Raw genomic sequence first — 27,148 nt, 5'->3', positions numbered from 1 at the left:
GGTGGCTAAAAATACCAGAAATGTATTCTCTCAGTTCTGAAGGCCAGACATGGGAAATCAAGGCATCAGCAGGCTTGTTTCTTCTGGATGCTCCGAGGGAAAACCCCTGCCCGCGCCTCTCCTAGCTTCTGGTGGTTGCCCACAAGCCTTGATGTTTCTTTTCTTAGCCTCTGGACTCACCATTTCTTCGGTCTCCATCCTCACATGGCATTCTCTTCTGTTTCTTTCCAGATATCCTACTTCCCATAAGGACCCCAGACATTGCACTGGGGCCCTCTCTAATCCAGTGTGACCTCACTCAACTTGATGACGTCTGCAAAGACCCTTTTTCCAGTTAAGGTCACATTCACAGGTACCGGGGGCTGAGACTCGGACTTGACTTTTCAGGGGACACAATCGGATCCATGACGCTATGCAAACATTAATCAAAAGCAGGCTGGAAGTTACTATAATAGTATCAGACACAACAGACTCCAGACCAAGACATATCACCAGGAATAAAAATGGTAGAGGGGGCCAACTCATCAACAAAGGCAAAGCAACCCTCATTGTGTCTGCACCTGCTCCAGAACTCGACATCCCATGAAGGAAGGGACAAGACAAATCCTTCAGTAGAATCGGAGGTTTCAACATCTCTCTGAGCAACGGTAGAGCCAGCACAGATCAAAAATCTTTTAGAAGAGTTGAACAACGCTAACCATCCGCCTGGCCTGCCGTACACGAAACACTCCACCTGTATGCTCCAAGCGCACGAGGAACATTCACCAAGGTGGACCGCACTATGGCCATAAAACAAAATCTCAAATTTTAAAAAGGATTGACACGATACAAAGTATGGTCTCTGGCCACCAGGTAAATACGCAAGAAACTAATTTTGGAAACGTGTCGGGAAAATCCTCAAGTATTTGGAAATTGACGACACATTTCCAAATAAACCATGGGTCTGAGAAGAAATCATAATGGAAATTAGAGAACATTTTCAGGGGCGCCTGGGCAGCTCAGTTGTTTAAGCATCTGACTCTTGGTTTCGGCTCAGGTCATGATCTCAAGGTTCGTGCGTTCAAGCCCCGAGTGGGGCCCTGCGCTCACGGTGTGGAGCCTCCCTGGGGTTCTGTCTCTGCCCCTCTCATGTCATTCTCTCTCAAAATATATAAATAAACTTAAAAAAATTTTTTTTCGCAGAAAACACAACATAATCTTGCAGGATGTGACTAAAGTAGTGCCTAGAGGGAGAACTATGGCCTTCAAACCAGATGTTGAAATTCAGACCCTGGTTCCTCCCAGGACATCGTTCCTACACCCTCTCAGCGAACAGCACAGGTTATAAGAATGGATCATTGCTTACATTGTGATTTCGTACGGGCCACAAAAGGCCGCTTCTTTAAATTTTTTTTAAATGTTTATTTATTTTTGAGAGACAGAGAGAGACACACAGACAGATCATGAGTGAGGGAAGGGAGACACAGAATCCGAAGCAGGCTCCAGGCTCTGAGCTGTCAGCAAAGAGCCTGTCGCAGGGCTCGAACTCACGAACCATGAATCATAACCTGAGCGGAAGTGGGGTGTTCAACCGACTGAGCCACCCAGGCGCCCCTCAAAAGGTTGCTTCTTTACTTTTACTGACCCTTTTGCATTTATTAGCTAAAATTTTTGTCTATAGAATCAACCATTTACCTTGAAACATAAGGTAAAATAAAAGGCAAAAGTAATTATTTTTTGCTTGAGCCTTTGATTTATTTTCAGAGTAATGACACGATGCTCAGCAGCATCCACCTGTGACTATACACAGTTTTTTTCTGCTTTTGAGGCTCAAAAGTTCCACGGGGGGACCCTTGAAGCTGGCTCCTGAGTCCTCCCCACCCCCAATGATTTACAATTGTCAAACACATAGAAGTGTTGAAAGAACTTTGCAGGGAACAGTCACAAACCTACCACCGAATTCGACAGGGAACACTTTTCTCTGATCACCAGCACTGCTTACCCTCCTCAGAACCTATTTTCATCGCACTTCATGTGTCTCCTTCTAGGCCTTTCTCTGTGTACTATACGTATTTCCCTATCGTGTTAGTCTGCTAAGGCTGTCATAAACAGAATACCACAGACCAGGGGGGCTTCGACAACAAAGTTCTGACAGTTCTGGAGCCTGGACATCCAGGGTCAAGGTGGGGGCATGTTTGCTTTCTCCGGAGGACTCTTGGGACACGGGACATGGGCTGTGGTTCTATGTCCGTGTTGCAAGTCTGACAACCCGGTGCTGATGTTGGCCGGGGAGTTCAGTTCCTCCCGACCGGGACCCTGCCACAGATGGCTTGAGTGTCCCGAGGACACGGTGGCTAGCTTCTTTCAGAGCCGGTGATCCAAGAGAAGAGACAGCAGGCCAGGTGGAGGCTTCCCATTCTCAGGACCTAGGTTTGGAGGGGACATAGCATCACCTCTGCCACATCCTATTCCTTAGAGTGACTAAATGCGCACACGCTGAAAGGGAGCAGGGTTTGGCTTGGAATTTATGAACCCATCATAAATGAACTTTTATGGCACACTTTGATTCCTGAAAGTCGTCTCCCTTACACTGTAATTCTAAGATGACAAGGATCATGCATTCTCGGGGCACCTGGGCGGCTTAGTCAGTCAGTTAAGCCTCCAACTTGGGCTCAGGTCATGATCTCACGGTTCGTGAGTTCGAGCCCCGCGTTGGGCTCTGTGCTGACACCATGAAGCCCACTTCGGATCCTCTGTCCCCCTCCCTTGGCTTCTCCCCCCACCCCATCTTCAAAAAAAGGAAACAGTAAAGGAATCCTGCATTTTTGCCTTGCCACTGTACCCCCAGCAGAGCACAGCCCATTCAGGCCCCTAACTTCAGACCTTTGTGGGCAGTGGAACCGAGGACGGTGTGGGGGTGCTCTCTACAACTCGGAGAGATGTCTTTGGAAAACACACGTCGCTTGTTTTGCACGGGGCGTACATCCACATTACCTGCACTAAAGGACATGACAAGGCTCAGGATGCCTGGCTGGCTCAGCCCGGAGAGCACGCAACTCTTGACAACAGGGATCTGAGTTTGCCCACATTGGGCATAGAGATTCCATACATAAGTAAACTTAAAAATATATATGCTCTGTCTCTCCCTGTCTCAAAAATAAATAAACGTTAAAAAAAATTTAAAATGCTCTATCTCTCCCTGTCTCAAAAATACATAAACGTTAAAAAAAATTAAAAAAAAAAAGGGGGCGCCTGGGTGGCTCAGTCGGTTAAGCGGCCGACTTCGGCTCAGGTCATGATCTCGCGGTCCGTGAGTTCAAGCCCCGCGTCGGGCTCTGTGCTGACAGCTCAGAGCCTGGAGCCTGTTTCAGATTCTGTGTCTCCTCTCTCTGACCCTCCCCCGTTCATGCTCTGTCTCTCCCTGTCTCAAAAATAAATAAACGTTAAAAAAAATTAAAATATATATATATATTAAGAAAAATGAAAAGAAAGAACTCAAAACATGACAAGGCTCTTCAAGAGGAAGAAGTGAGACTAGCCAGCCGCTCCAGGCCACACACCAATGCCCCAGAAACCTTCCCTAAGAAACGTGCAACTTCCACAGCGAGGCCGGCTGTTTTCAAGCTTTTCTGTGAATTTCTGCTTCCTTGTTCATGGATCTGGCACCTTCAGCACTTTCTACAGGAAAAGGGCTGGTAGAACCCAGTGACCGCTGAAAACCGCGGATGCAACTAGAAATTAGGCGAACTCTAACCTCCAGAGGAAACCTGTCGGCCGGCACATAAGGGGAAACTGAGGCAAAGAGGCCACTCAGCTGAAAATAGGACGGAGAAGATTCAAACCCGGTGTCAGGCAACCCAAGAACCTTCTGTAGCCCTGGTGTTCTTTCGACTGAGGGAAAAGACACCTGACTTTCAATAGAGCGCTATGACCGTTTTCCAGGGCGCTGCTGCGCGACCGTGCCCAGCGTCCGTGGGGACGTTCCGTGTCCCCACCCTGAGCCTCGGTCCCCAGCACACATTGACGCCCACCCGCCCCCGCCCCTCCACCACCGGATTCCTTCTAGCACCTCACAAAACACGAGGGCGGAGCACCCTCTCAGCTCACAGCGGACCCGCGGCACCAGCCACAGCCGGCCCCGCCCCAACAGCGGCAGACCCCGCCCAGCGGCGGCAGACCCCGCCCATTCACTCCTGAGCCGACCCCCCGCCCCCCCGGGTCGTCGCGCGTCTGGGGGCGGAGGCCTCCGCGGGCCGAACCACGGTGCCCCTCGGAATGGGGGGGGAAGGCGGAATTACCGCCGCCGCCGCCATTGGCTTGGGCATAAGTAATTAAAGCAACTCGCCTTCATTTTGGTATCGTGCCAGACAGCCGTCTTTCCAGGAGTACTGGCCACCTCTTGGTCGCCAGAAGTTCCTTTTACATTTTGGAAACGTCCATTCTTTTGCCCAGTCAGTGGACGACTCTAAGAGCCATCACGGAGAAAGGGAAACTAACTCATGTAAGCGAAGCTTTGTCTGGTGGAAGGCTAAGATATCACAACCAAGATAGCTTGTTGAACTCATAGTGTTTTCCAGTATATACTTCTGAGTTATGTGTTCCGTTTCAGTGACTAAGCCGGTTCCTTGTGCCTCCCCGCGGCGTCACAGATAGTGTAGTCTTTCAGCGCAGAGCCCGACGGGAGGAGGAAGGGGGTGGCTGCCATGTTGGACGGGACCATCCTGTCCCACAGGCGGGGGGGCTGGGGTTCCCGGTGAGTTTGTGGTTTGAGCCCAGCAGCTGTGGTGCCGCGCCTCAAGCACATGCTTGTCATGGGAGCCCTGTCGTGGTCCCCCGTAGAAACACTTGCGACTCCCGACCTCCTCCGGGCATCCTGCGATTATCAGGGCGTGGACACCCCCCTCCCCGAGCTCCGTGGGTCGGCCCACGGCATGCACATGGCCCGGCGGCAGGCGCCGCGCAGTGCGGCCTGGGAGAGTCGGAAGCGCGGCGAGGCCGGGCGAGGCGGCAGCGGCGGGCCCATGCAGGACGCGGAAAACGTGGCGGCGCCCGAGGCGGCCGAGCAGCGGGCAGAGCCCGGGCAGCAGCAGCCGGCCGCGGAGCCGCCGCCACCGGGAGAGGAGTCGTCGCGGCCCGCGGGGCCCGGCGCGCAGGAGGCAGCAGGCGGCGAGGACGCGGAGACCGGGCCGCAGCCCGCAGTGCCGGCTGAGCCCGCGGCCGACGGGGAGGAGAGGGAGGCTTCGGCTCCAGGCTCGTCCCCGCCGCCTCCTGAGGAGCCCCTTGCGCCGGCCCCGGTCTCGGGCGAGGCCCCAGCGGAGCAGGCCGGGAACGCGTCGGCCGAGGCCCGGTCCGAGGGGGCGGGCGGGGAGGACGGCGGCGCGGACGAGCCTTCCTTCAGCGACCCCGAGGACTTCGTGGACGATGTGAGCGAGGAAGGTAAGGCGGCGCGGGAGGCAGTGGGTCGTCCCCGCGTTCCACTTGTAGTCCCCCGCCTAGGGAAGGGTTTCTAGGAGCGTTTGGGTCTCCTTACGTGTGTTCTCTCCCCAGAATAAAGCGGGGCGGGGCTGGGGGCCAGGAGACCGGAGACCGCTTGGGAGCCGCTCGTTTGCGCTAAAACCTGGATTTTGGAGGGTGGTGATGATGGACAGTGGGCAAGCTGGAGCCGTGGCCGTGTATGGCATCTGGGGCCCAGCAAAGCAGGGCAGTGCACGTGCCGCACTATCTTGGGTGACACTTCCCTCTCTGCAGGTCTGGGTGCCCTGAGTGATGAGCCACACCTGTCAAAGGCCTGAGCCAGACCTCATGGGGACGCTTTTTGGGGTTGATGGGATGCTGTCCCTTAGAACAAGTTGTGACAGAGCTGGGTTCCTCTGCTCCTGCTCCACAGACGCTTCTGCCTTCAGAGAGTCTTAATAGGACTGGAAGGCTGACTTTGCCAGATTCCTGTCCGGTTCTCTCTTTTCTGAGTCTGTAGGCAGACGCTTGTCCTGTTGGCGCATAGTATTTTTAGGGTGTAGTGTCATTCATTGTAGCTTTACTCTTCTTATCTTGATTCAATTTGCAGGTATTTCTGCTTCCTGCCTGAGAGCTTGTCTTCTAAAGTGACTTCTGTAGTGCCTAATCTTATTTGCTTATGTTTTGTTTTTAGCCTTTTGAACTGTCCGAGCTCAGAGCACATCAGTGGATTCCTGTCCGTTATAGTAGAATGGGAAAGAACAGCGAGGAGGTAGCTAAGGGCACGCCAAGAAAATAAGATGTTGTCATGTTAATTTGTTTTGTTTTGTTTCTGAGATCTCGCGTCCCATCACACGGAGATTGAGTCAGAATCAAAGAACCTCCAGTAAAACGAAGACGACGACTTAGGGAACCAACAGCACCGTTTACTTTTAACTTAAACCTAACGTTAAGGAGTTACCTGCTGTTGTCGTTATTCTCATACTTTATTTCTTAAGGGACATTTTAATGTTTATTTACTTTTGGGAGAGAGACAGAGTGTGACTGGGGGAGGGGCAGAGAGAGAAGGAGACACAGAATTTGAAGCAGGCTCCAGGCTCCGAGCTGTGAGCTGTCAGCACAGAGCCCAGCGCAGGGCTTGAAGCCATGAAATGCGAGATCATGACTTGAGCACAACATCAGACCCTTAACCGACTGAGCCACACAGGCCCCCCTCTTAAAGGATCTTTTAGCCTGAACAGGAGGAAAGGCCACAGCAGTGAACACTTGGGCTGCTGACCCAGCGAAAGTCCCTTACCTGTGAGGAAATGTGCTCCTTGCCGTGGGAGAGGTTGCTGACAATTTACAAGGAGGCAGTGTTGCCAGGACCCTGCCAGGCTCTCCTGCCCTGACTAGCATTTGTTTCCATTGCACCAAGTTGTATTTTGTAGTTTAAGTTTTGGTTCGAAAGCTCATTTCGAGCCCCTGAGTGTTTACCGTTGATTTCTTAAAAAGCATTGAGCACGTCGATTTCACGCAGGATTTCTGCCACGTGGACCATTTCCAGAGTTGGGTTGTGTGGCAGGACTAATGTGAGCACGAGCCAGCCAGGCCAGGTGACTGCCCGGAGGGCCTTTGGGGGCCCTTGTGATCCTGAGACTGTCCCCAGAGTGGCCTGTGAGGCCCCTGGTGCTAGGGAACTAAAACTGAGCACACCAGCAGCTTATTTTTGGAGGCCATCTGGTTGTGGTCAGTAGTCCAAGGACGTTTTGTGCTTAGTGAGAAGAGCTGCCCCGTGGGGTCCATGAGGTGCAGAAGGTGAAAATGGACAGGGTCTCCTGGAAGAGCCCTCTGGGAGGTGCCGGAAGCTCCAGCTGGGCCATCCTGACTCCTGACTGAGGAGCGGCTTTGCCAGCGCGGCATCCTTTCAGACGCGCAGCTGCTGCTGCTGTTGCTGCTTGGCCAGACGAGTATGTGACAGTTTTGACTCCACATGTTTTCTTTTGGGCCCGCTAAATAGCATTTATCTTTATGTTTGGTATTTAGTTTTGAGATTTGCCTGTCTCTCTTTCTCCTGGAGCCGGATCGGGACTCCACACGGCAAGAGTCACCAGACGTGGGCGTGGGCACTGGTGATGGTGAAGGAGAGGTGTCCCTTCAGCGTGTAGTTGCCGTGTTTACTCCTTACCGTGTATGGGCACATTCCTGTAAGCTAGACGCGTAAAGATTGTGGGAAGGAGTCCACAGTTTGTATAAAAGCTGAGCTTTTTATTGTAAACCTTGTAAATTCAGATCAGGCTAAACAGGCCATATTTAATTGTATGGTGAGAGCTTTAACAGCGACCCAAGGAGCTGACTCTGGCCTCTCCAGGGAAGGTGTCTCCCGCTGCTGTGACTGACTTGCCTCTTTCCGTCTGTTTTCTCTTGGTCTCAACTTTTGCCTCTTTGGAAATAAGAGGCAGTTCTTTTTATATCACCCGTGTAAGTGTTGAAATTAGAGATTGTTTATAACAGGGGCTTGCTTTGAAACTAAAGGACTTTTTTCCTTTTTGAAAAAATTGAATTTTTTTTTTTTTATTATCGAAAATTTCCAGTACGAGAATGCAGAAAAATTTGTCTTAAGTTTTGAGAATGAAATGCAGCAAAGGATATTTTTGGACATGTATCTTTTTCAGCATGTTGAGACTCTTAAGATTAGAGTTCAAAACAGAGTAATAATTAGGTTCCAGGACCCAGGGAGACACATGGGAAAGCCACAGCTCCTCCTCGGGTGTGTAAAATTGCCTCCTGTCTCCTGCTCTCCTTCGGGCTGGGTTTGCCGCTCTAGCTTCATCTCATGCTCTCTGATGGCAGCTTTGATCTGGTTTAGCTCCCAGTGCAGCCAGTGCCTGTAACTGTAACTTTGTAGACCAGCTAACTAATCGGGTTTAGGATTCGTGCAGAATTTGTGTTGCAAAGATGTCATCTGATGCTGCGTTTGACCTCTCAATGCTCCCCTCCAGCAGCTGGTCAGGCCTTTTATTGCTACAGGAGCTTCATGGTCAAGAGGCGTCGAGGCCAGATGCAGGCCTTGGGTAGGACAGCCGTGGTCAGCGCCCAGCTAGCATTGTCTCCTGCCCGGCTTGCTTGCCCATGGCTCCCACACCTGTCTGTTCCTCAAATGCGTCTTTTTCCTGGTCCTCCTACACCTGTCCTCTTTCTAGTGATCTAGCCGACCATCTTAGGGAAATGAAGCAAATCTAACATGTTTGAGTGCTTACGGTTTGGGTTTTGTGATCTTAATTTTAAAGGCAGGTGACATGAACTTGAAACGTTTTCAGTTTCTGAGTGTAGTTAAGAAAATAATGGTTAACGCACACAGCTTATGGCGTGCTACGCACAGTCCTAAGCATTTACGGATCTGAACGGCTGGTGTCTCCCAAGCGCCCTGTGAGGTATTTCATGCGGTCGGGGACATTCAGTCGTAAGAGGCATTGCTGTTTGCTCTCACAAGCCCGTGGGTTTTCTAGCCTCCTAGCGTACACGGCTGTTTTACATAGAGAGTACCGGGTGCTAGTTGTTCGTTTTGTCTTAAACTGGACATAGGGAAAGTGCCTGCTAGTGGGTTCGCGTTGGGGGTGGGTCAGGGAAGGCTACTGCGGGTGTTTCCTACCCCACTTTCCTAGAGAGAGGCCGTCTTTGGTTAGCATTCTGCATTCTTCAAGTCTTTAAAATGTTGATTTAAGTAAAATCTTGCTTTATTTCCAGAAATGAATGGACATATCAGACAGGGGGAACATGAAGAGTTAACATCTTCCTAATGTTTTCAAGTTTAAATTTTGAGTTAACCCAGGGCCAGGATTTCTTTCATTCACAGTGGAACCATTTAGAGGATTCATTTTTTTATAGGGAAGTCGTTCAGTGTGGTAAACTAGCATATTAATGTTCTGCCTTCATCAGAAAAAAGTCATTGGTCCAATCTTCCACCCATACAGAACTGCTGGGGGACATTCTCAAGGACCGGCCTCAGGAGGCGGATGGGATTGACTCGGTGATCGTGGTTGACAATGTTCCTCAGGTGGGGCCCGACCGGCTGGAGAAGCTCAAAAACGTCATCCATAAAATCTTTTCCAAGTTTGGGAAAATCACAAACGATTTTTATCCAGAGGAGGATGGAAAGACAAAAGGGTGAGTGATGTTCCCCGCGGTCTTGGTCCCTGATGCCCTGTGGCTGTCGTCGGGTGGTATGGGAGTCGCTGTGGACACACAGGTGCACGCCTCACCTGGTGGTTCTGCCCCAGCCACCCTCGGCTGGGGTCTCTACACAGAGAGAAGGAGATCCGCGTGGTTCTTGAATTTGGATATTGTGGGTTGCTTGCTAAATTCTTAAGAAATCGGAGCTTCGCGGGGCACCTGGGTGGCTCAGTCGGTTAAGCATCTGACTCTTAATCTCCGCTCGGGTCATGATCTTACGGTTTCATGAGTTTGAGCCCCACAGTGCAGAGCCTGCTTGGGATTCTCTCTCCTCTGTGTCTCCCCCTCCCTCTCAAAATAAATAAACATTAGGGGTGCCTGGGTCTCTCAGTGCGTTAAACGGCCAACTTCATTTCAGGTCATGATCTCGCCATTCGTGTGTTCGAGCCCCACATCAGGCTCAGTGCTGACAGCTCAGAGCCTGGATCCTGCTTCCGATTCTGTGTCTCTGCCGCTCCCCTGCTCATGCTCTGTCTCTTTCTGCAAAGTTAAAACATTTTTAAAAATTTATAAAAAAAATTGTTTAAGAATCCGGGATTTAAGTCTTCTGCCATCAGAACGATAATTGACGTGATCCATCCTGGATGAAGGGCCCGACAGATAGGAGGTTGGCAGGATTTCAGGACAATTTTACATGCGGTATTCTGTTGATTCTAAGATGAACTTTTTTTTTTCTTTCACGTGGTAACGTCTCTGAAATGGGGTTACTTCTAACAGTCTAGGTGAAAGCCTTGTGCCACTGCTTAATTAGCAGCTTTTTTTCCCCCCAACTGTTGCTTAAAATAGTGCATCTTTTTAAAACAATAGCATATGGTATGTGTCCTGGAGTTTGCTTTTCAAACTCAATATGAGGTTTTCTGTGTCAGAAAACCTTTCGTGTCAGACCTTCTCTGTTAAAATTTCACATGATACTGGTCTTGGAGAGTGTAGGCAAATTGTCTTTTACAGGACAGGAACGTGAAGAGTGAAGATACTGTGTTTTTTAATTCCGGTAGTTTTGAAGCTATCTTGGATAGTTTTATTTTTACTTTTACTTTATTTTTTAATTTTTTTAAATCTTGGGTAGTTTTTTTAAAATTTTTCTTAACGTTTATTTATTTTTGAGAGAGAGAGAAAGAGAGTGACAGGCCATGAGCAGGGGAGGGGCAAAGAGAGAGGGAGACACAGAATCCGAAGCAGCTCCAGGCTCCGAGCTGTCAGCACAGAGCCCGGCAAGGGGCTCGAACACACGAACCGGAGATCGTGACCCGAGCTGAAGTCAGATGCTCAGCCGACAGAGCCAGCCGGGCACCCCTAGCTTGGATAGTTTTAAAGAAATTGTTTTTTTTAAGAAAGTGGGTAATGCTCCTCACGCTGTTTCCTCAGAAACTAGGTGGAATAACGACCTTTGTGACCCCCGCTTGCTTGTATTGTAGGTGTTGAAATGAAGCATTCCCTGAAAGTCTTTATCATTTTGCTTTTAATACACTGTATCAGACTAATCCCGTTCTTGGATTTTTCCCTAGCTTTACTGAGAAAGTTGACATACAATAGACTTGTATAGTCTCAAAGTGGGTCACGTCATAAGTTCTGACACGTGTACATTTGTGAAACCCTTTCCACGGTCAAGCTAGTGAACGTTTTGATTCATCATTTTCTGATTTGTGATTGTGGCGTTAGACTTTGGATCTCCCATTAGGGTTTCGTTTGCGTTTAAGGAACCAGCGCCGGCAGCTTGACCCTCGGGGATGTGGCGGTAGACGGGGCATTGGCCTTGACGGCATTTACTGGTCGGGTGGACGGGTGCTCATAAGTGGCACACGGCCCACCCGGTCTTACAGGCCGCACTCCTGCAAGATGTTCTGTCCTGATTCAGGTATACGTTCCTGGAATACGCCTCCCCTGCCCATGCCTTGGACGCCGTGAAAAATGCAGACGGCTACAAGCTGGACAAGCAGCACACATTCAGGGTCAATCTCTTCACTGACTTTGACAAGTAAGTCCTGGCTCCATAGGCGTGAGTGGCTCAGCGGGTCTGGGGTGGTGCCATCAGCCTTTCGGGGAGCTCCGTTCTCCGGGCACGTCCCGACCCCTGATGTTCCTGGCCGGTAGCACCCCTCGCCCACTATCACGCGGTGGGGGGCAGGGGCACACACCGCCTGCTGCTGAGAGCCGCCCACGGAGTCGCCACCGTGTTCCCTCCCCCCTTGTAGTTGTGCCATGTGTTCCTAAAGGGCAGCTCCTCTGTTGCAGGTATATGACGATCAGCGACGAATGGGATATTCCAGAGAAACAGCCCTTCAAAGACTTGGTACTTGGGTGCACTCCGCCCGCGATTGGGAAGAGCAGGGGTGGCTTCCCGGCCGAGTCGGTCCCACCTCCGGGAGCACTAGTTGGGGGCCGGCTCCGATCACGGTCGATGAGACGTGTTCTGTCCCTTGCCTTGGGTTCCTTCTCTAGGGAAACTTGCGTTACTGGCTCGAGGAGGCAGAGTGCAGAGACCAGTACAGTGTCATCTTTGAGAGTGGGGACCGTACTTCTATCTTCTGGAACGACGTGAAGGACCCTGTCTCCATTGAGGAGAGAGCGGTAAGTAAGTGTGGCCACCCCGCGGGGCCTCCCTCTGTGTTTCCTTAGCGGGGAGCTGGGGGCCAGAGCGGGTGGACGTCCTCTTCTCCGAGATCACCCCTCGCCACGACATCCTCTGCTCTTGTGATTTTGGAATAAGCCCCGAGACGTGAGCAGGCGTCTCGTGTTTTTCAGTGAAGAGTCCGAGGAGTAAATCCTCGTGGCAGCGGGAGGCTCTGTGCCGGCTCTCCGCGCTGGTGTTAACACGGGCTCTGACTTTTCCCACAGAGATGGACAGAGACCTACGTGCGCTGGTCCCCCAAGGGCACCTACCTGGCCACGTTCCACCAGCGAGGCATAGCTCTCTGGGGGGGAGAGAAGTTCAAACAGATCCAGAGATTCAGCCACCAGGGGGTTCAGCTCATTGACTTCTCGCCTTGTGAGAGGTAAGCGATGCGCCCTCGCTTTGTGCCGGCCGCTGCAGGTTACCGTAAAACGTACTTTGCAGCAATTCCACACTTGGCGGAAGTGTTGCAGCAGGGAACTTCCTGGGAGGCGTTTGCTGGTGTCCGCTGTGTCATTTGTGCACACGGACACACCTGACTTTCTCCAGAGCCACTGGGAGTGAGTTGATGTGTCCCTTTCTAGGGCTAGGCAATTCTCTTAGCTGAGTGTCCCCAGTGGCGCTGCAACCTTCTGGAAATGTAGTGTTGATCTGCTGCTTTCAGTGAAGTCCTGCTGTGTTCCGATTTCTTCCAGTAATGTTCTTTGTAAAACTTGAGTCCCTTCTGTTTAGGATCTAGCCCTAAAGGCTGGGTACCGTGCCTGGAATTTTCTTATGAACGGTGTTTCCTCATGTGGGAGATGGCAAAGGGCTGCGGGACCAGGTGGGGCGCCGGCAGCTTCACGGGCTCCGCTCCCGCAGCCTGGCCTTCATGTCCGTCCAGGGCTTTGCTGCCCAGAATGCCCCCCGCTCTCCTGCCTTGTGCCCCTGCTCGGGGCTGTCCCCGGGCCTTACCTGTGGTGTCCCCTCTTCTTACCGCATGGTCTGAGTGCATTGTGGATTCACGACGGTTCCTGGTGTCCCAGGGCTCCTGAGACATGGCTCTGTGTTACCTGGTTTGCTTTCTGAGTTTTTTTGGTAGAAGATTTTCCTCACACCTGGAAAACTAACGTGAATACTTCGGTAGCATCCCTGTGCTAATTCTCTAGCTTTAACGATTTATGACTTTGCTGTACCTGTTTCAAATTTATTTTCGCTATTGGGCACCTGGGTGGCTCAGTCGTTTGAGCGTCCGACTCTGGATTTCAGCTCAGGTCCCGATCTCACAGTTCCTGAGTTTGAGCCCTGCAGCGGGCCCTGCGCTGACAGCATGGAGCCTGCTTGAGATTGTCTCTCTCCACCTCTCTCTGCCTCTTTCCCACTGACTCGTGCGCGTGCGCTCTCTCTTTCTCTCTTCCTCTTTCTCAAAATAAAATGTTTGAAAAACAAAAAAGAGATCTTGAGCATTTTGAAGAAATGCTGGTGTTTTTACGGAAGCGTGTCAGTCCAGGTAAAGGTGTCCTTCCCTGGTGATCGTGGCTCTTCTCTCCCACCTGCAGCGCCGACGTTTCCCTAACTGCTGCTGCTGCCCTGCGTACTGCGGTTTCCCCCTTGGTCTCCCCCATCGCTGTCGTTTGCAGCTTGTTGTTCAAACCAGGGGCAGGGCCTGTGTGTTCAGCCCTCCTGCCGCCCCGGCCCGTTACACTGCCCTCACGCCCTCCCTGTGCTGTCCTTTGATGGTGGCCCCTGAGGAAGATGGGGCCGGGTGGATGTGTCTCATGACTGGCTTGAGCTGTCCCGTCACCGGTCCCCTCCACCTTGGTGTTTCCTGTAAACGGAAGTTTCTACGTGATGTTTCTTACATCTGGTAAGATAAGGTTTACTGAGCGTGTTCTTGGAGGACTGAAGATTCACAACCGCTTTGCATCTGTTTGGTACATAACACTTGACGTTGTATTGTGGCAGTGGTGCACGCGGGGACCCCTGGTCGCGCGCCGCATGGCGTGGACGCGGAGGAGCCGCCCCGGTCCGGCCGGCGATGGGTTCCACCTGCCTTCTAGACTTCCCGTATCCGCTTGTGGTTTATGTGTGTAGCCACACCTGTCTGTCTGCTCGGGGACGGGACCTGGACCGTCCCTTACTCATCGCTGTATCTCTGGTGCTCCGCAAAGCGCGTGACACGTGAGACGCTCACGGGAGTCGGCGAGTGCACGCTTCAGCCCTCCGGGGTGTTTTTCACTTCAGTGCTCCGTAGTTCACTCCGCAGTTCAGTTCAGCTTCCGTAGTTCAGCGTGACGGTCACACCGCCTTGTAGGTGTGTGGAGTGAGTCTGTAGAGGGAACCTCATGGCTCGTAGGGAGTGACTGCAGCCTGGCGTCAGCGTCTTGAGCGCCAGGAGGCTCTCCTGGGCGGGGCCTCTTGCTGTCATTCCTCGTCGAGTGTTTCTGCCTTTCCTGGGTCCTGTGAGGGAGCAGTCTATTTAGATACTTGCACTGTGTGTAAGCAGGGTGAGGCGGTGCCCTGGGTGTAGACGAGCCCACTGTTGGGTGAGTGAGAAGCCCCAGGCGCAGAAGTGGTGTTAGAAGTGTGCTTGCTTTTGAAACACGTGGCTGGCTGTTGAGGTCCCCTCCTCGTCCCAGACAGACCTCGACAAGGAGCACGGGGAACGGCACCCCGCCCCTCCCGGAGCACGCACGCGGGCTTCGGTCTGGGATCTGCTGCGTCTTTTCTTGTCCTGATTCTGTGGGGAAACACGTGGCCTGGTCCAGGAGGGACTGTGTGCCTTGTGCCCCGGAGGGGGTCAGCTCCGGGGTTTGGAGCGAGTACTGGTGGCAGGAGCCCCGACTGCATCGTCTGGAAGTCTCACCATGCCTCGAGCTGCCTGGAGCGGAGGCCCGTTGGGTGCAGATGCTCACCTCATCCGCCCACAGCCTGGCGCTCCAGGGCGAATGGTGGGACGGTGGCGGGGGTTCTAAACCGTGTCTGCTCTGTTACAGGTACCTGGTGACTTTTAGCCCCCTGATGGACACTCAGGACGATCCTCAAGCCATCATCATCTGGGACATCCTGACCGGGCAGAAGAAGAGGGGCTTCCACTGTGAAAGCTCAGCCCATTGGCCCATTTTTAAGTGAGTAAATGAGGGGTAGTCAGCAGCCACCTCGTCGTGGCCATTTCTCCTGACAGAGCCCGGTACTTCTGTCCTTCTTTTTAGGTGGAGCCACGATGGTAAATTCTTTGCCAGAATGACACTCGACACGCTTAGCATCTATGAAACTCCTGTAAGTAGCATAGGTTCCTCAGCGGTGGCCTGCTCCGTCGGGAGCTGCTGGGGGCGCCTGCTTCCCTGTGTCACGGGTTGGGGGGACGGAGAGAGCAGCTGTCCTTATGCAGAATCGGGGGGGAGCTGGGGGCGCCTTTCCCGTCCTGTCCCTGGGGGTCTCCCTGCTGGTGCTGCTGCCAGGAGTCTGGGACGGGAGTAAACAGAAGGGGCCTCGGAGATGGGTGCCTCGCTGCTGTCGGTGGATCGGTTTGTTATGTGCCCCCCCCCGCCGGGTTTATGCCAGGCTCATTCCAGAACCTCGTTTGCTTTCTCTGAAAATTTGCTTGTGTCACGGAGACCACAGTGTGATTTGACTCCGTTGTGACCCTCATTTTTCCACAGTCTATGGGTCTTTTGGACAAGAAGAGTTTGAAGATCTCTGGTATAAAGTAAGTGACCATGCTCACCAGGTGGGGCTTAGCCAGCTCCCCCCTTTGGCCCCGCGCGCTCACGCAGCGGGAGGAGGCAGCGTGGACTTGGTCTGGAGACGAGGGGGCACGGCAGGCTCTTGGCTATCACCCACGGGCCTGCTTGTTGGTGCGGGCCTCGCGGCCACTCTCCCTCCTTATGCCTGGAGACCCTTGTCGCGGGGGGGGGGGGGGGGTGGGCGGCACAGGCTTGGCTCTAGCCAGGCGTCCGGTCCCTGCCTTGGAGCTGGAGCCTCGGGCTGCAGTCTTTGAGGGAGACGGGCTGGAGGGGGCTGGAAAGGGTTTCCGTGCGCTCTGTGGTCCATGCAGCGGTTCGATGGCCTTCGGCGAGCTGCCCAAGAGGCACGTGTGTGTGCGTGTGCACGCGCGCGTTCTGGGGGCGGCCCGTGTGCGGAGGAGCACCTGTGGTGTGGGGACGTGAACGCTCTCGGGCACAGCTGTGGCTCATGATAAAAACTAAACCGGGAATCGATTCTACGCAAACAAACAGTAATGGTAGACTCTGTGGGTCTGAGCTGGCGAATCCTGTGGGCGCCTGGCCTGGAGGTGCCTGCGCGGCGGGGGGCATCGTGCTCTCGCTTTGGGGTCATCCCGCGCCCTCTGGGTGGGTTTCCCTTCAGCCCCGTAGTGAGTCTCGGGTGTCACTCGGGGTCCGGAGGCCGCAGCTCCCCCCTCGCCCTGCAGCCGCGAGCTGTGGTAGCCGAGGGCCAGGTCGGGGCTCAGGGGCGTCTGCCACGTGGCGGCCGGGAGCCTCACCAGCGTCTCTCCCTGCTGGCACAGCGAGTGCAGTGACACTCCGGGTGGCAGGGGACCAGCTCTCGGGGAGGGCGGGCTGCCGCCCTGGAGGGTGAGCCTGTGTCCGCCGCGCTTCCCTCCTGTCGGCCGCCTGCCGGTCCTTGGGCAACACCGGCTTTCTTCGTTCTGCAGAGACTTCTCTTGGTCTCCCGGGGGGAACATCATAGCTTTTTGGGTGCCTGAAGACAAAGACATCCCGGCCAGGGTGACCTTGATGCAGCTTCCTACCAGACAGGAGATCAGGGTCAGGAATCTCTTCAATGTGGTGGATTGCAAGCTACATTGGCAAAAAAACGGAGATTACTTGTGCGTTAAAGTGGACAGGACCCCGAAAGGTACCCAGGTGAGTGGACGCCCCGAGCAGAGGCCGTGCCTTGCAGCTCCAAGCCGGCCCTCCCCCCGCCCCGCTGAAGCTGCTGACGCGGTCTCTGTCCGAGCCCGTGGGTCACTCTCAGACCCGCCAGTTAGAGGCAGTGGTTAGCGGGCGTGTCCTCGCTAGAGCTCTTGTTGCCTTGCCACTGAGGTGCAGGAGACCTGTGGGCACAGTTTACAGGTCACGGGGATGCAGTGTTGTCTCCGGGCACCGGTCTGCCTTCTCAGGAGACGGGAAGCCAGTGTGTCCTCTCCGTTTCTTTCTCAAGCACAAAGAGGAGCGTGCTGGGCGCTTTTCTGCTCCCCGATTGGTTTTATTTGCGTCATTTGTGAGTTCTTCGTCCCGACGGGAGCGTTTCTGCTCCTCTTTACGAAACAGCCTGGAGACTGAGTCCCTGCACTGTAGCGCTCGCCCTCGAAACGCACAGTTAGTGGCTTTTTGGTACATTCACTGACTCATGTGGCCGTCGCCACGGTTGGAACTCGAGAGCATTTCTATTACCCACAAAGGCAAGGAACTCCGCACCCATCGGCACCACTGCCCTCTCTGGCGCGCTCCTGTACCCGCCGCTCTGCCTTCTCTCCGTCTGGATCCGCCAGCCCGGGACGCTTGCTGGGAAAGAAGTCCTGCAGCATGTGGCCTTCGTGGCTGGCGGCCCTCACTGAGCACGTCCAGGTTTATCTGGGTCGTGGCAGGTGTCGGTGCCTCCCGCCTGCTCAGGGCCAAGGGACACGGCTGCCCTTATGTGCATTCATCTGTGGTGGGCACTTGTTTCCATCTTGGCTGTTGGGAATCACCACCCGGGTCTCTGTGCGGGAGTGCCTCAGCGGGACGCTGCAGGGCATTGCGCTGTTTCCAGATAGTTCATTCCTGCCCCGTCGGTGGGTATCGGCACTGTGGGAGTTCTGCAGACAGGCTACTGCCCGTGCAGAGCCCTTTCTGTGCAGGGGCATGACCTTGTGCATGCAGGCCCTCTCCTTGCAGGGGCGTGACCCTGGGGCAGCTCTCCAAACCAGAACGTGGGCCAGAGAGGGAGTCCGCTGTCCCCTGGAGGGACCGCGCCCGTGCACTTCCATCGGTGCTGTCGTGACGGCTGCACTTTTAGTCACTTGACGTGTCTGTGTGTCCCAGCTGTGTACATTTCGTTGGTCGCCAGGTTGACTTGTTCTTGACTTAAGCGTTTCTCAAGTTTTCAGTTGCTGTGAGTTCATCCCTTTTTTCTCCTGAACAGGGCGTTGTCACGAATTTTGAAATTTTCCGAATGAGGGAAAAACAGGTGCCTGTCGACGTGGTGGAAATGAAAGGCAAGTTCCGTTGTTCCTTTGTGAGCGAGTGGCCCTCGCGTGCAGCCCCCGCTCGGCCTTGGCCCTTGCGTGCAGCCCCCGCTCGGCCTCAGCGCTCCCCAGGCTCCCTACCTGAGCAGGGTACTCGCAACCCTGATTGGTACGTGCTGTCGGCCTGCGAGCCTGCCCGTTCAGGGTTCCTTTGGCCCTTTCTGGCCTCAGTCCCCACTTCTGGCTGCCATGAGAGTATGTCCCGGTCGCTCTGCACATCCACCCCGACCGGTTTCCCGCTGAGAGGCTGTGCCGGGAATGGGTTTTCATGACACTCTGAGCGCCCAGCAGCAGGAGGGTCATCCGCTGGCAGCCGCAAGTTGTTGGCTGACTAGGGCTCTTTTCTGGGCCTGTGAAAGCCGCTCAGATCCCCCGTTTCTGCCTCTAGATGGGAAACGTAGCCTGTGTCGTTGGTCGTGTGTGGTGTTCTGCTTTTGTCCTCTGTTTTGCTGCGGAGAGGAGGAGAAAGGGGGCGGGGAGCACAGAATGAGAACGTGGGTACAGGCTCACCACCCTGCCTTGTTAGCCCTTGGGGGGCTGTGGAGTCCCCCTTCCCCCCCGTGAGCGCTCCAGCAAGTTGTCCACGGGTTGTGCTGGGCGTCGGGCCCAGGCCCCGCTGTGGTGGGCATCTACGGAGGTGGCGGTCCCACGTGGCCAGAGTCTCCCATGAGTCGCTCGCACGCTCGTCCTTAGGCCTGGTGGGTGGTCCTTTTAGTGAGTTTAAGGATTTGGGGTGTTTCTCTGGTTGAACAGCAAAGACTGTGCAGGAATGTTGCCTGATCGGGAACGTTGCTTTGTTACGTGACCTGAGGGGCTTATTCTTTCTCCTGACTCTAGAAACCATCATAGCTTTTGCCTGGGAACCCAACGGGAGCAAGTTCGCAGTGCTGCACGGGGAGGCTCCTCGGATATCCGTTTCTTTCTACCACGTGAAGAACAATGGGAAGATTGAACTTATCAGTGAGTAGCCTCCCCCTTGGCAGACGGACGGACAGACGGATATGCACTGGGGACAGAGCCCCGTCCTCGCTCCACATGCGTGTTCGGCTGGCTGGGAACCGCTGCTTAGGCCGCCCCACAGCCGAGAGGGTCCCTGCGGCTCAGGCCTCACATGCTTCCAGCCCACAAAGACCTGGCCTCTGGGAGGGAGCCCCTGCCCTGTCTCCCAGCCCTGGCCCTTCACAAGAGGGCTTCTGAGTGGAGGTGGTCTCCCTCTTGTAGCCACAGCTGGTGTCTCTGGGCTGGGGGCCCCGCCTCCCCACCATGCTCTGCTCTGCCTGTGTGCGAGGCAAGCAGGGTCCTGGCCTCTCTCAGCAGGGCCCCTCGTGCACAGCTTCCTCGCAGGAAAGACAGCGGGTTGGTTCGGTATCTGATGGTTCAGGTGCGGAGCTTGTCTTGAGAGAACTCCGGAGAACTCAGCTTTTACCTCCTGAGCTCAGTGGTGTTAGTGGTAGAACCGTTCTGGGGTGGGTCGGTGGCAGCCGCAAAGCTGACCGCGTCATTAATTCCCTGCCACAGACGAGGAAGTAGGAGTCGTTATGGGCTCCCAGATCTGCGCGGTCTCGTTAGGAAGTAGGTTTGCAAATGGCCAGCGTCCAAGTGCCTTCCATCCCTGAGCGCCCTGTTACCCACCTTGGAAGGTCGCATGTCCGTGCTGGGACAATCGTGTGTGTTCTGTTAACACGCGTGGTTGTTAAAGGGCAGCTTACAGTTTCTGTTCCTCCTTTGTTTGGTCTGAGAATCCTGTCCGTTGGATGGTGTCGCCCTCCTCACGTCTCCCTGTCCCCGCTGGGCCCCCCGTCCTTGGATCCCCTGCAGGCCAAGACCAGGCCCCAGGGGGTTCACTTTGCGTCCTCCAGGGAAGAGGCCCTAGCGTGCAGCCTGAGCCTTAACGGTCTGCTCTCCAGGGGCTCTGCCGGCCCCTCGTGGGATGTGAGCCTCAGGGTGTTGGGCAAAGTAGCAGCCTTCAAACGACTTGTGACTGCAGAGTTCAGAAGGTGTTGGAGTCCCTGAAGGGTGGGTCTTGGGCTTTCTTGGGTGATATGCGTCTCTCCACGTCTGGTGGGGGTGTGGGTTTCTTGCCCTCGTGTGGAGACCCCGTGACCCCATGACAGTTTTTACGGTGAGTCCTCTGTGCAGTTTCACTGGGAAGTAGGTCTCTCCGAACATGAGATGTTACTACAAATCGTATCAATAGCTTCAAGGTATCTCCTTTTTCTCTTTGTGTTTGAACTGTAGGTCATAACTTAAAAAAGTACCCAGACGATGGGTTTTCCAAAATGTTTTCTCCGGGAGGAACCAGGTGTGGGGAGCACATGTGGATGTCCGCCTACTGAGGCCGCGTGAACCCATCGCCCGCCCTTTCACAGAATTCTAACAGCTGCTCTCTTTGCTTTCAGAAATGTTTGATAAGCAGCAGGCAAATACCATCTTCTGGAGCCCCCAGGGACAGTTTGTCGTGTTGGCTGGCCTAAGGAGGTGGGTTCCTACTGTCTGCTGCCTTCTGCGTGTCCTGAGCCATGCTTGTGGGCCCGACGGGTCAAGCTCCGGGTTCGGAACCACCACAGTGGTCCCTTTAGCGTGATGGGGCGCGTGTCCTGCACGGAAGGACCATCCCGTCTTGCTCAGACTCGGGTGGACCCCAGGTCGGGCAGAACCGTCCCCTGCGAGTGTGTTCCGGGTGCGCCTGGAGGATGTGCGAGTGTTGTCATTTCCTCGCGGTTAGGTGAGCCGTCTTGGTGGCAGGGCAGCGAGCCTGGTGTAAACCCCCTCCTCTGGCGGGAGGGCTGTGTGAGCTCGGAGCCTGCCTCCGTCCAGGGTGACCGAGGGGCGGGTGGCGTCCCCCCGGCCCCCGTCCTTGGCCGTCCGGCAGCCGTGGGAGCGCATGAGCAGAATAGGCTCCGGTTGTTCAGTGTTCTGACTTCATTGGAGGTGTTTTGGGGGCTTTGGCCTCTGTCTTCTCTGAAAGCGGTCCTGGCAGGCGTACGAGGTGCCGTGTGCACTTCCCCTGTCTTTGTTCACGACACCCTTGGGCCGTGGCTCCTGGATTAGTTCTCCTCAGCAGCCAGGCAGCGGTAGGGGATGCCCGGGGCTCTTCTGTGTCCTGCCCTGGAGTCTGCAAGGAGCGAGGCGCCACGACGGCCTGTGTGGACTGACCGTGTGCTCTGTCTCCCCAGTATGAACGGCGCCTTGGCCTTCGTTGACACTTCGGATTGTACGGTCATGAACATCGCGGAGCACTACATGGCATCCGATGTGGAGTGGGACCCTACCGGGCGCTACGTGGTCACCTCTGTGTCTTGGTGGAGCCATAAGGTACGGGGCCCCGGGTAGCCCGCGCGCAGCGTGAGACCCTCCGCCCCTCCCGGGTCTCCTCGGGGTCGCCCTGCGGTGATTTCTTCAGTTGCTCTTTGGGGCCCTGTCCGGCTGCCACTGCCCCAAAACCCTCGCCAGCAGAGCACCCGAGCGGCCGGCCTTGCCGTGCGTGAGTCGGCCAGCGTTCCTGGATTTCTTCCCCAAGTCGGATGTCTTAGACTTGCTGTGGCCTGAGCCAATGCCGCCTTCCTCTGGCGCAGTAGCCGGGGAGCTTCTCCCAGTGGGAATCGGGTTGGGTGGTTTGCCCCGCAGTTCAGAGCCACGCTGGCCTGTGGCTTGGAGGTGGAGGGAGGACGTGCCGTACTGCGCACACAGTTTCCCAGCACGATTTTTCCACGCTCAAGAAGCTTGTGGTTCAGAGAAGCCCTGTCTGCCCAGCCCACCGGGCCCTCGGTGTGGCGGCCTCTGCCTGCTCCCCCGCTCCCCTGGGAGCGTGCACGCACTGGGCTGGCTCCTCCCAGGCGGCTCATTTGCTCCTCCCTGCCTGGAGCGGGCCTCCTCCATGGGCAGCACCGTCCCGCCCTGCACTGTCTTCACAGTGTGCTCACGGGCTCAAATCCATCTCGGGGGCTGGTCGGGAGTTCATTTCCTCTCCCGAGAGTCGAGCGTTGTGTGGGCAGGGGCCTGTTCCCTGACGTGTGGTCCTTGTGCCTTCCCGGTTTGCCGTCTGAGCAGGAGCTACCGGGGAGAAGGCTGCTGAGGCTAGGGTCTGGGGTCTGGGACTCCCCGAGAGGACACGAAAGCACGTGTGAGGGAGCCCGTTTCTTAGTCTCGAACGTCGGTAGCCTGAAGGACTGGAGAAACGCCGTGCTCCGTGGGTGTGCGAGCCTGTGTGTGGTGCACGTTCCGCGTGGTGTCTGCATGCCGGAGTGTCCGTGGCAGTGCTCCGGGCTCAGTGCTCCTGAGCTGCAGGGGGTGGGGGCCTCTGCCGAGTGTCTGCTCTGTTTAGTTACTGTTTTTTATCAACGGAGGTTCTGAGAGTTGAACCAGCTCCTGCGAGTCCGTGGCCTAGGAGGTCGTATTCGGGAGATTCCGTTTAACAAAAGAATAACGTTCTGGGAGCCCAGACTCAGCAAACGTCACCATGATGTCTTAAGGACAAGCTCTGTACTCGCTTCGTGGTGATCGTGCCGTGTGTCTAAATTTGAGCGCCATCTCCGTGAGGCCCACCTTGGGCCTCGTTAAAATCTTTTAGGCCATAGGCCCCTCCGTCAGATCCCGACGCGCTCCCAAAGTGCTGGTCTGGGACCAGCTCACGCCAGCATGTAGCTTCAGGTCCCGCTTCCTTCATCCGGAAGGTGGTGCCGCAGAAAAGATGTCAGCCGAGCCGAACAGCGTGTTTAGTGACTTTGTCAGTGTATGTTCTGATATGAGTTCTCCATTGCGGATCAGTAACGGAGTCAATGCCCCGTGACGCCCTTCGTAGGTACTCTGCACTGTGCTCTGGGACGCGGGTAGCTTTCTGTCGTGTTTGTTGACAGTGTTCCCCTGCTGCGTGAGCTCCCGAGAAGCAGAGATCTTTGATTCACTGCTGTCTCCCACATACCACACCGTCGGTCGTTGGCTCTTAAACAGCCGTCGGAGGAGCGCTTGACTTGGGTGGCCCTGTGAGGGGCCCCCGTGTCTCGCTGTGACGGGGTGGCGAGCAGCGCTTTGCCCTCTGCCCCCATGCAGGTGGACAACGCTTACTGGCTGTGGACTTTCCAAGGACGTCTTCTGCAGAAGAACAACAAGGACCGTTTCTGCCAGCTGCTGTGGAGACCTCGGCCCCCCACGCTCCTGGGCCAGGACCAGATCAAGGTCTGGGGCCCCGGGGTCAAGGAAACGTGGAAGCCTCTTTTCCATCACTGCTGCTGGGGTGGTAACGAGTGGGGAATGGGAGCATGACGTTTTTGGGTGCCTTTGGAAGAGCGGTGGGAACACTGGGAAGCCAGTGGGAATAGTTTCAGTGTTGTGAATGTGGGTTTTCGGGCCGTTCCTGCCGCATCCGTGCCCTCTGTGGACGTTGGCGTGAGCTGGAGGGGATGAGCAGGTGCTGGGGGCTGGTGAACCGTGTTGGCAGGATTGAGGGGGGCCCTGAGCAGTCACAGAGAAACGGGGCAAAGCTGGGGGAGAGTGGACCACACGAGAGGTAGGGCCTCGCCACTGTGAACCCTGCAGACGGGTTTGCATGCTCGCGGGCGGCCGTGTGCTAGTGATGCATGAGGATGCCGTTGCCCGTTATTCACTTTGAAGATGGTGTGTGTGATTCTTAGAGATTTTTTTAAAAAATTTTTGTAATGTTTATTTTTGGAAGAGAGAAAGGAAGAGCGTGAGAGGGGGAGGGCAGAGAGAGAGGGAGACAAAGAATCCGAAGCAGGTTCCAGGCTCCAAGCTGCCAGCACAGAGCCCGACGTGGGGCTCGAGCTCACAAACTGTGAGCTCATGACCTGAGCCGAAGTCAGACGCTTAACCGACTGAGCCACCCAGGTGCCCCTCGAATGTTTAAATCCTGACTGGCTTGTGTTTGTTTTTGTCTCAGCAAATTAAAAAGGATCTGAAGAAATACTCCAAGATCTTTGAACAGAAGGATCGTCTGAGCCAATCCAAAGCCTCAAAGGTTAGCTTGGTCCTAGGACTGTGGGAAGTGCCACAGGCGACCACGGTCCCTCTCTGACATGGAAGGGACAGTGTCAGGCCCCGGGAGGAGGGGGGATAGGGGGGTGCTTGTCCGCTGCCCACGTGCACAGACTGGCCTTCCAGGTGTGTGTGAGGGGAAGGAGGAGGGCGCGCCCTCCGTTCTTGTCCTGGGGTGGGGTGGGGGTTGGTTGGTGGTGGTGACTGCCGACCTCAGTCCTCGTTGTGGCGAGGGGGCCGTCAGCCCCGTGACTTTCCCACTTCCGCGCACAGGAACTAGTGGAGAGAAGACGCACCATGATGGAAGATTTCCGAAAATACCGGAAAATGGCCCAGGAGCTCTACATGGAGCAGAAAAATGAACGTTTGGAGTTGCGAGGAGGTAACCGTTAGCTGGAGACGTGTTTTGTTAGGACAGGACTGTTGAAACATTTTTCTCCCTCTTGTGTGGGCTTTCCAGTTAAGCGTCAGGTGTTTTTGTCAAAGAACCCAGTTTGCTACGGCCACAGGTTCACATGCACAGTCCTGTGTGGAGGAGGCTGGAGTGGGCGCACGTGGGCATGTGCCCACGTGTCCCCACCCTCCCCGAGTGGGCTGTCTGCACGCCACGTCACTCCCTCCCTCCCTCCCCCCCCCCCCCCCCCCCGCAGGCGTGGACACGGACGAGCTGGACAGCAACGTGGAAGACTGGGAGGAGGAGACCATCGAGTTCTTCGTCACCGAGGAGATCATCCCCCTGGGCAATCCAGAGTGACCTGAGCAGCGTGGTAAGACCTCTTCAGACGGGGACGAGCCACACCCAGACGCGGGCCCGTCTCTTGTGTTGTGCTGTCCCTTCGCTGAGAAAAGAACCAGGTTCACGTTCTCAGGGTCGGCGGGCCCCTTTCACAGAACCTGCAAGGGTCAAGTGCACACGCTGCCTGTCCGAGGTGGGGCTCTTCTCTGAACACGGCAGGGCCTCGAGCCCCGGATTTAGGGAACGCGCCCCGCACGTGGGCTCTGGTCGTGGGTGAGGGGCGGGGCTGGGGAAGAGGAGGGAGGCCAGCCGCAGCATGCCGGGAAAAGGCCTCGGTGTGCCCAGCAGAGACAGGCCTGTGGGTCTGAGATGGGAGCCTCCGGAGCACACGCGGGCTTCCTCGGCAGGCGAGCGAGGGCAGCGTTGTGTGCGGGGCGGCCAGCGGACGGGGCTCTCTCCCCCCGGGGCTCCTGCTCATGCTCCTCTCTGGCATCAGGCGGGAGAGCCTCGGGTCCCTTCCGCCTTCTGAGATCGTACGGCCCGTGCCTGCTGTCGGGGCGCGCCTTCCGCAGAAGCCCTTGCTAATGTCCGTCTCGTCATCGCGGCGCAGGGCAGAGAGTAAACACCTGATCCTTCTTGCAGCGTCCCCGGGGCTCGTGCTGGAATGAGGTCGTCCTTCTGCAGAAAGTGCGCACGATGCCTGCGTTTTACCTGTGCTTTGTCTCGCTCCACACTGTGCGCCCGGATTCTCCCATGCCCACGCGTCGCTGTGCCTTCAGCCCCCGGTCCCCACCACGGGGCAGGTTTCAAGGCACCGCTTTCCTTTTCTCTCGTTTGGGGTTTTTAAAGTCATGCCACCAGTGTTAGTTACTCAGACTCGTGCGCGGCAGGGGCGCGCCCGGCCGTCCCCCTCCGAGAACTCGTCCTGTCCCGCGGCGGGGGGCCAGCGTGGCTGTGTCGTGGAAACGGGAGCCGCGCCATTCAGGTTGTGCTAGGTTCTCAACAGGCTGAGCGTGGAAATAAAAACAAACCTGTATGAAAAAGCTGTCTTTCTCCTCTCTTTAACGTAGACACCGGCCCCAAACTTGGTTCCTGTGCCCCCTCCCCCTGTGGTGGTGGCCCTCCCACCTCCCGATTTGGTTGTGTTTTCTCAGCTGAGCTCTGCAAACTAAAGCATTGGTCTGATCGGTGCAGAAAAACCGTTCTTGCAGCATTTTTTTTGTTTTCCACACTTGTCTGACCTGGTGAGGAAGACCTTTCTAGACTTCCTTGGAGTCCTACAAATTAAGTTGTTCGTGAGAGTTGTCACTTTAGCCGCCGTCACGTGGTCGTCTTTGACTATAACTTGATTTCTCTCCTGAGAAGGGAGTGAGCAAATCCACGTAATTTCAGCCCCTGTTGATTTGCAACGTCCACTACCCATTGGTGCCTTGTCAGACTCCACCGCGCCTCCTCTTTGTGTCTCTGGGAGCCGAGAGCCTGGGTCAAAACGCACAGAACAGGCTCGCGGCACTTTCACGGCCGTGGTGCCCATGAACTTGACACATTGGGCTTGGAGGAGAAGCTGTTGTCCGTGGGGCAGAAGCAGCTCGGGGGCTGGGGCCGCCCGCCGCCAACCCCACGCCCCCGGCTGCGAGGGGGCACTGGGCGCTCTCCCCGTTCCCGGTCCCGCCCGTCCGCACGCGGTGTCCAGTGTTTCTTACTGGCTCTCACACCCTTTAAGCCTCAGCGTGCCGAGACCTGGCTTTTTAATTTGATGACGGTAAGAAGGAAAAGGCTCATGTTTTGATCATGTTCACAGATTTTTAACAGCTTTCAAAAAATTTACTTTCGACTGTTTCCGACTCGGTAGTTGTAATTGTTTTATGTGATTTGTTAATAAAAGAATTTCTGAAACACCTGGTTTGTTTCTCTCTCGCGTGCTCTGGAAGTGGGT

General features: G+C 55.4%; 1 protein-coding gene across 1 annotated transcript; it reads left to right on the top strand.

The window, feature by feature from the left end:
- Positions 1–4,931: 4,931 nt before the first annotated feature.
- Positions 4,932–27,110, top strand: EIF3B (eukaryotic translation initiation factor 3 subunit B). Its single transcript, XM_027042372.2, has 19 exons — positions 4,932–5,415; positions 9,387–9,579; positions 11,501–11,620; positions 11,878–11,935; positions 12,085–12,213; positions 12,481–12,638; positions 15,232–15,363; positions 15,448–15,514; positions 15,898–15,944; positions 16,911–17,121; positions 18,383–18,455; positions 19,323–19,445; positions 20,885–20,963; positions 21,662–21,800; positions 23,535–23,660; positions 24,382–24,459; positions 24,750–24,858; positions 25,127–25,243; positions 25,855–27,110. The coding sequence occupies exons 1-18, from the start codon at positions 5,001–5,003 to the stop codon at positions 25,228–25,230; spliced, it is 2,361 nt and encodes a 786-aa protein (XP_026898173.2). The 5' UTR covers positions 4,932–5,000; the 3' UTR covers positions 25,231–25,243; positions 25,855–27,110.
- The last annotated feature ends 38 nt before the right edge of the window (positions 27,111–27,148 follow it).

Source organism: Acinonyx jubatus, chromosome E3 (genome assembly GCF_027475565.1).
Source record: "Acinonyx jubatus isolate Ajub_Pintada_27869175 chromosome E3, VMU_Ajub_asm_v1.0, whole genome shotgun sequence".
Classification (NCBI taxonomy): domain Eukaryota; kingdom Metazoa; phylum Chordata; class Mammalia; order Carnivora; family Felidae; genus Acinonyx; species Acinonyx jubatus.
The sequence above is the reverse complement of the archived record's forward strand: the minus strand, read 5'-3'. Positions and strand labels throughout refer to the sequence as shown.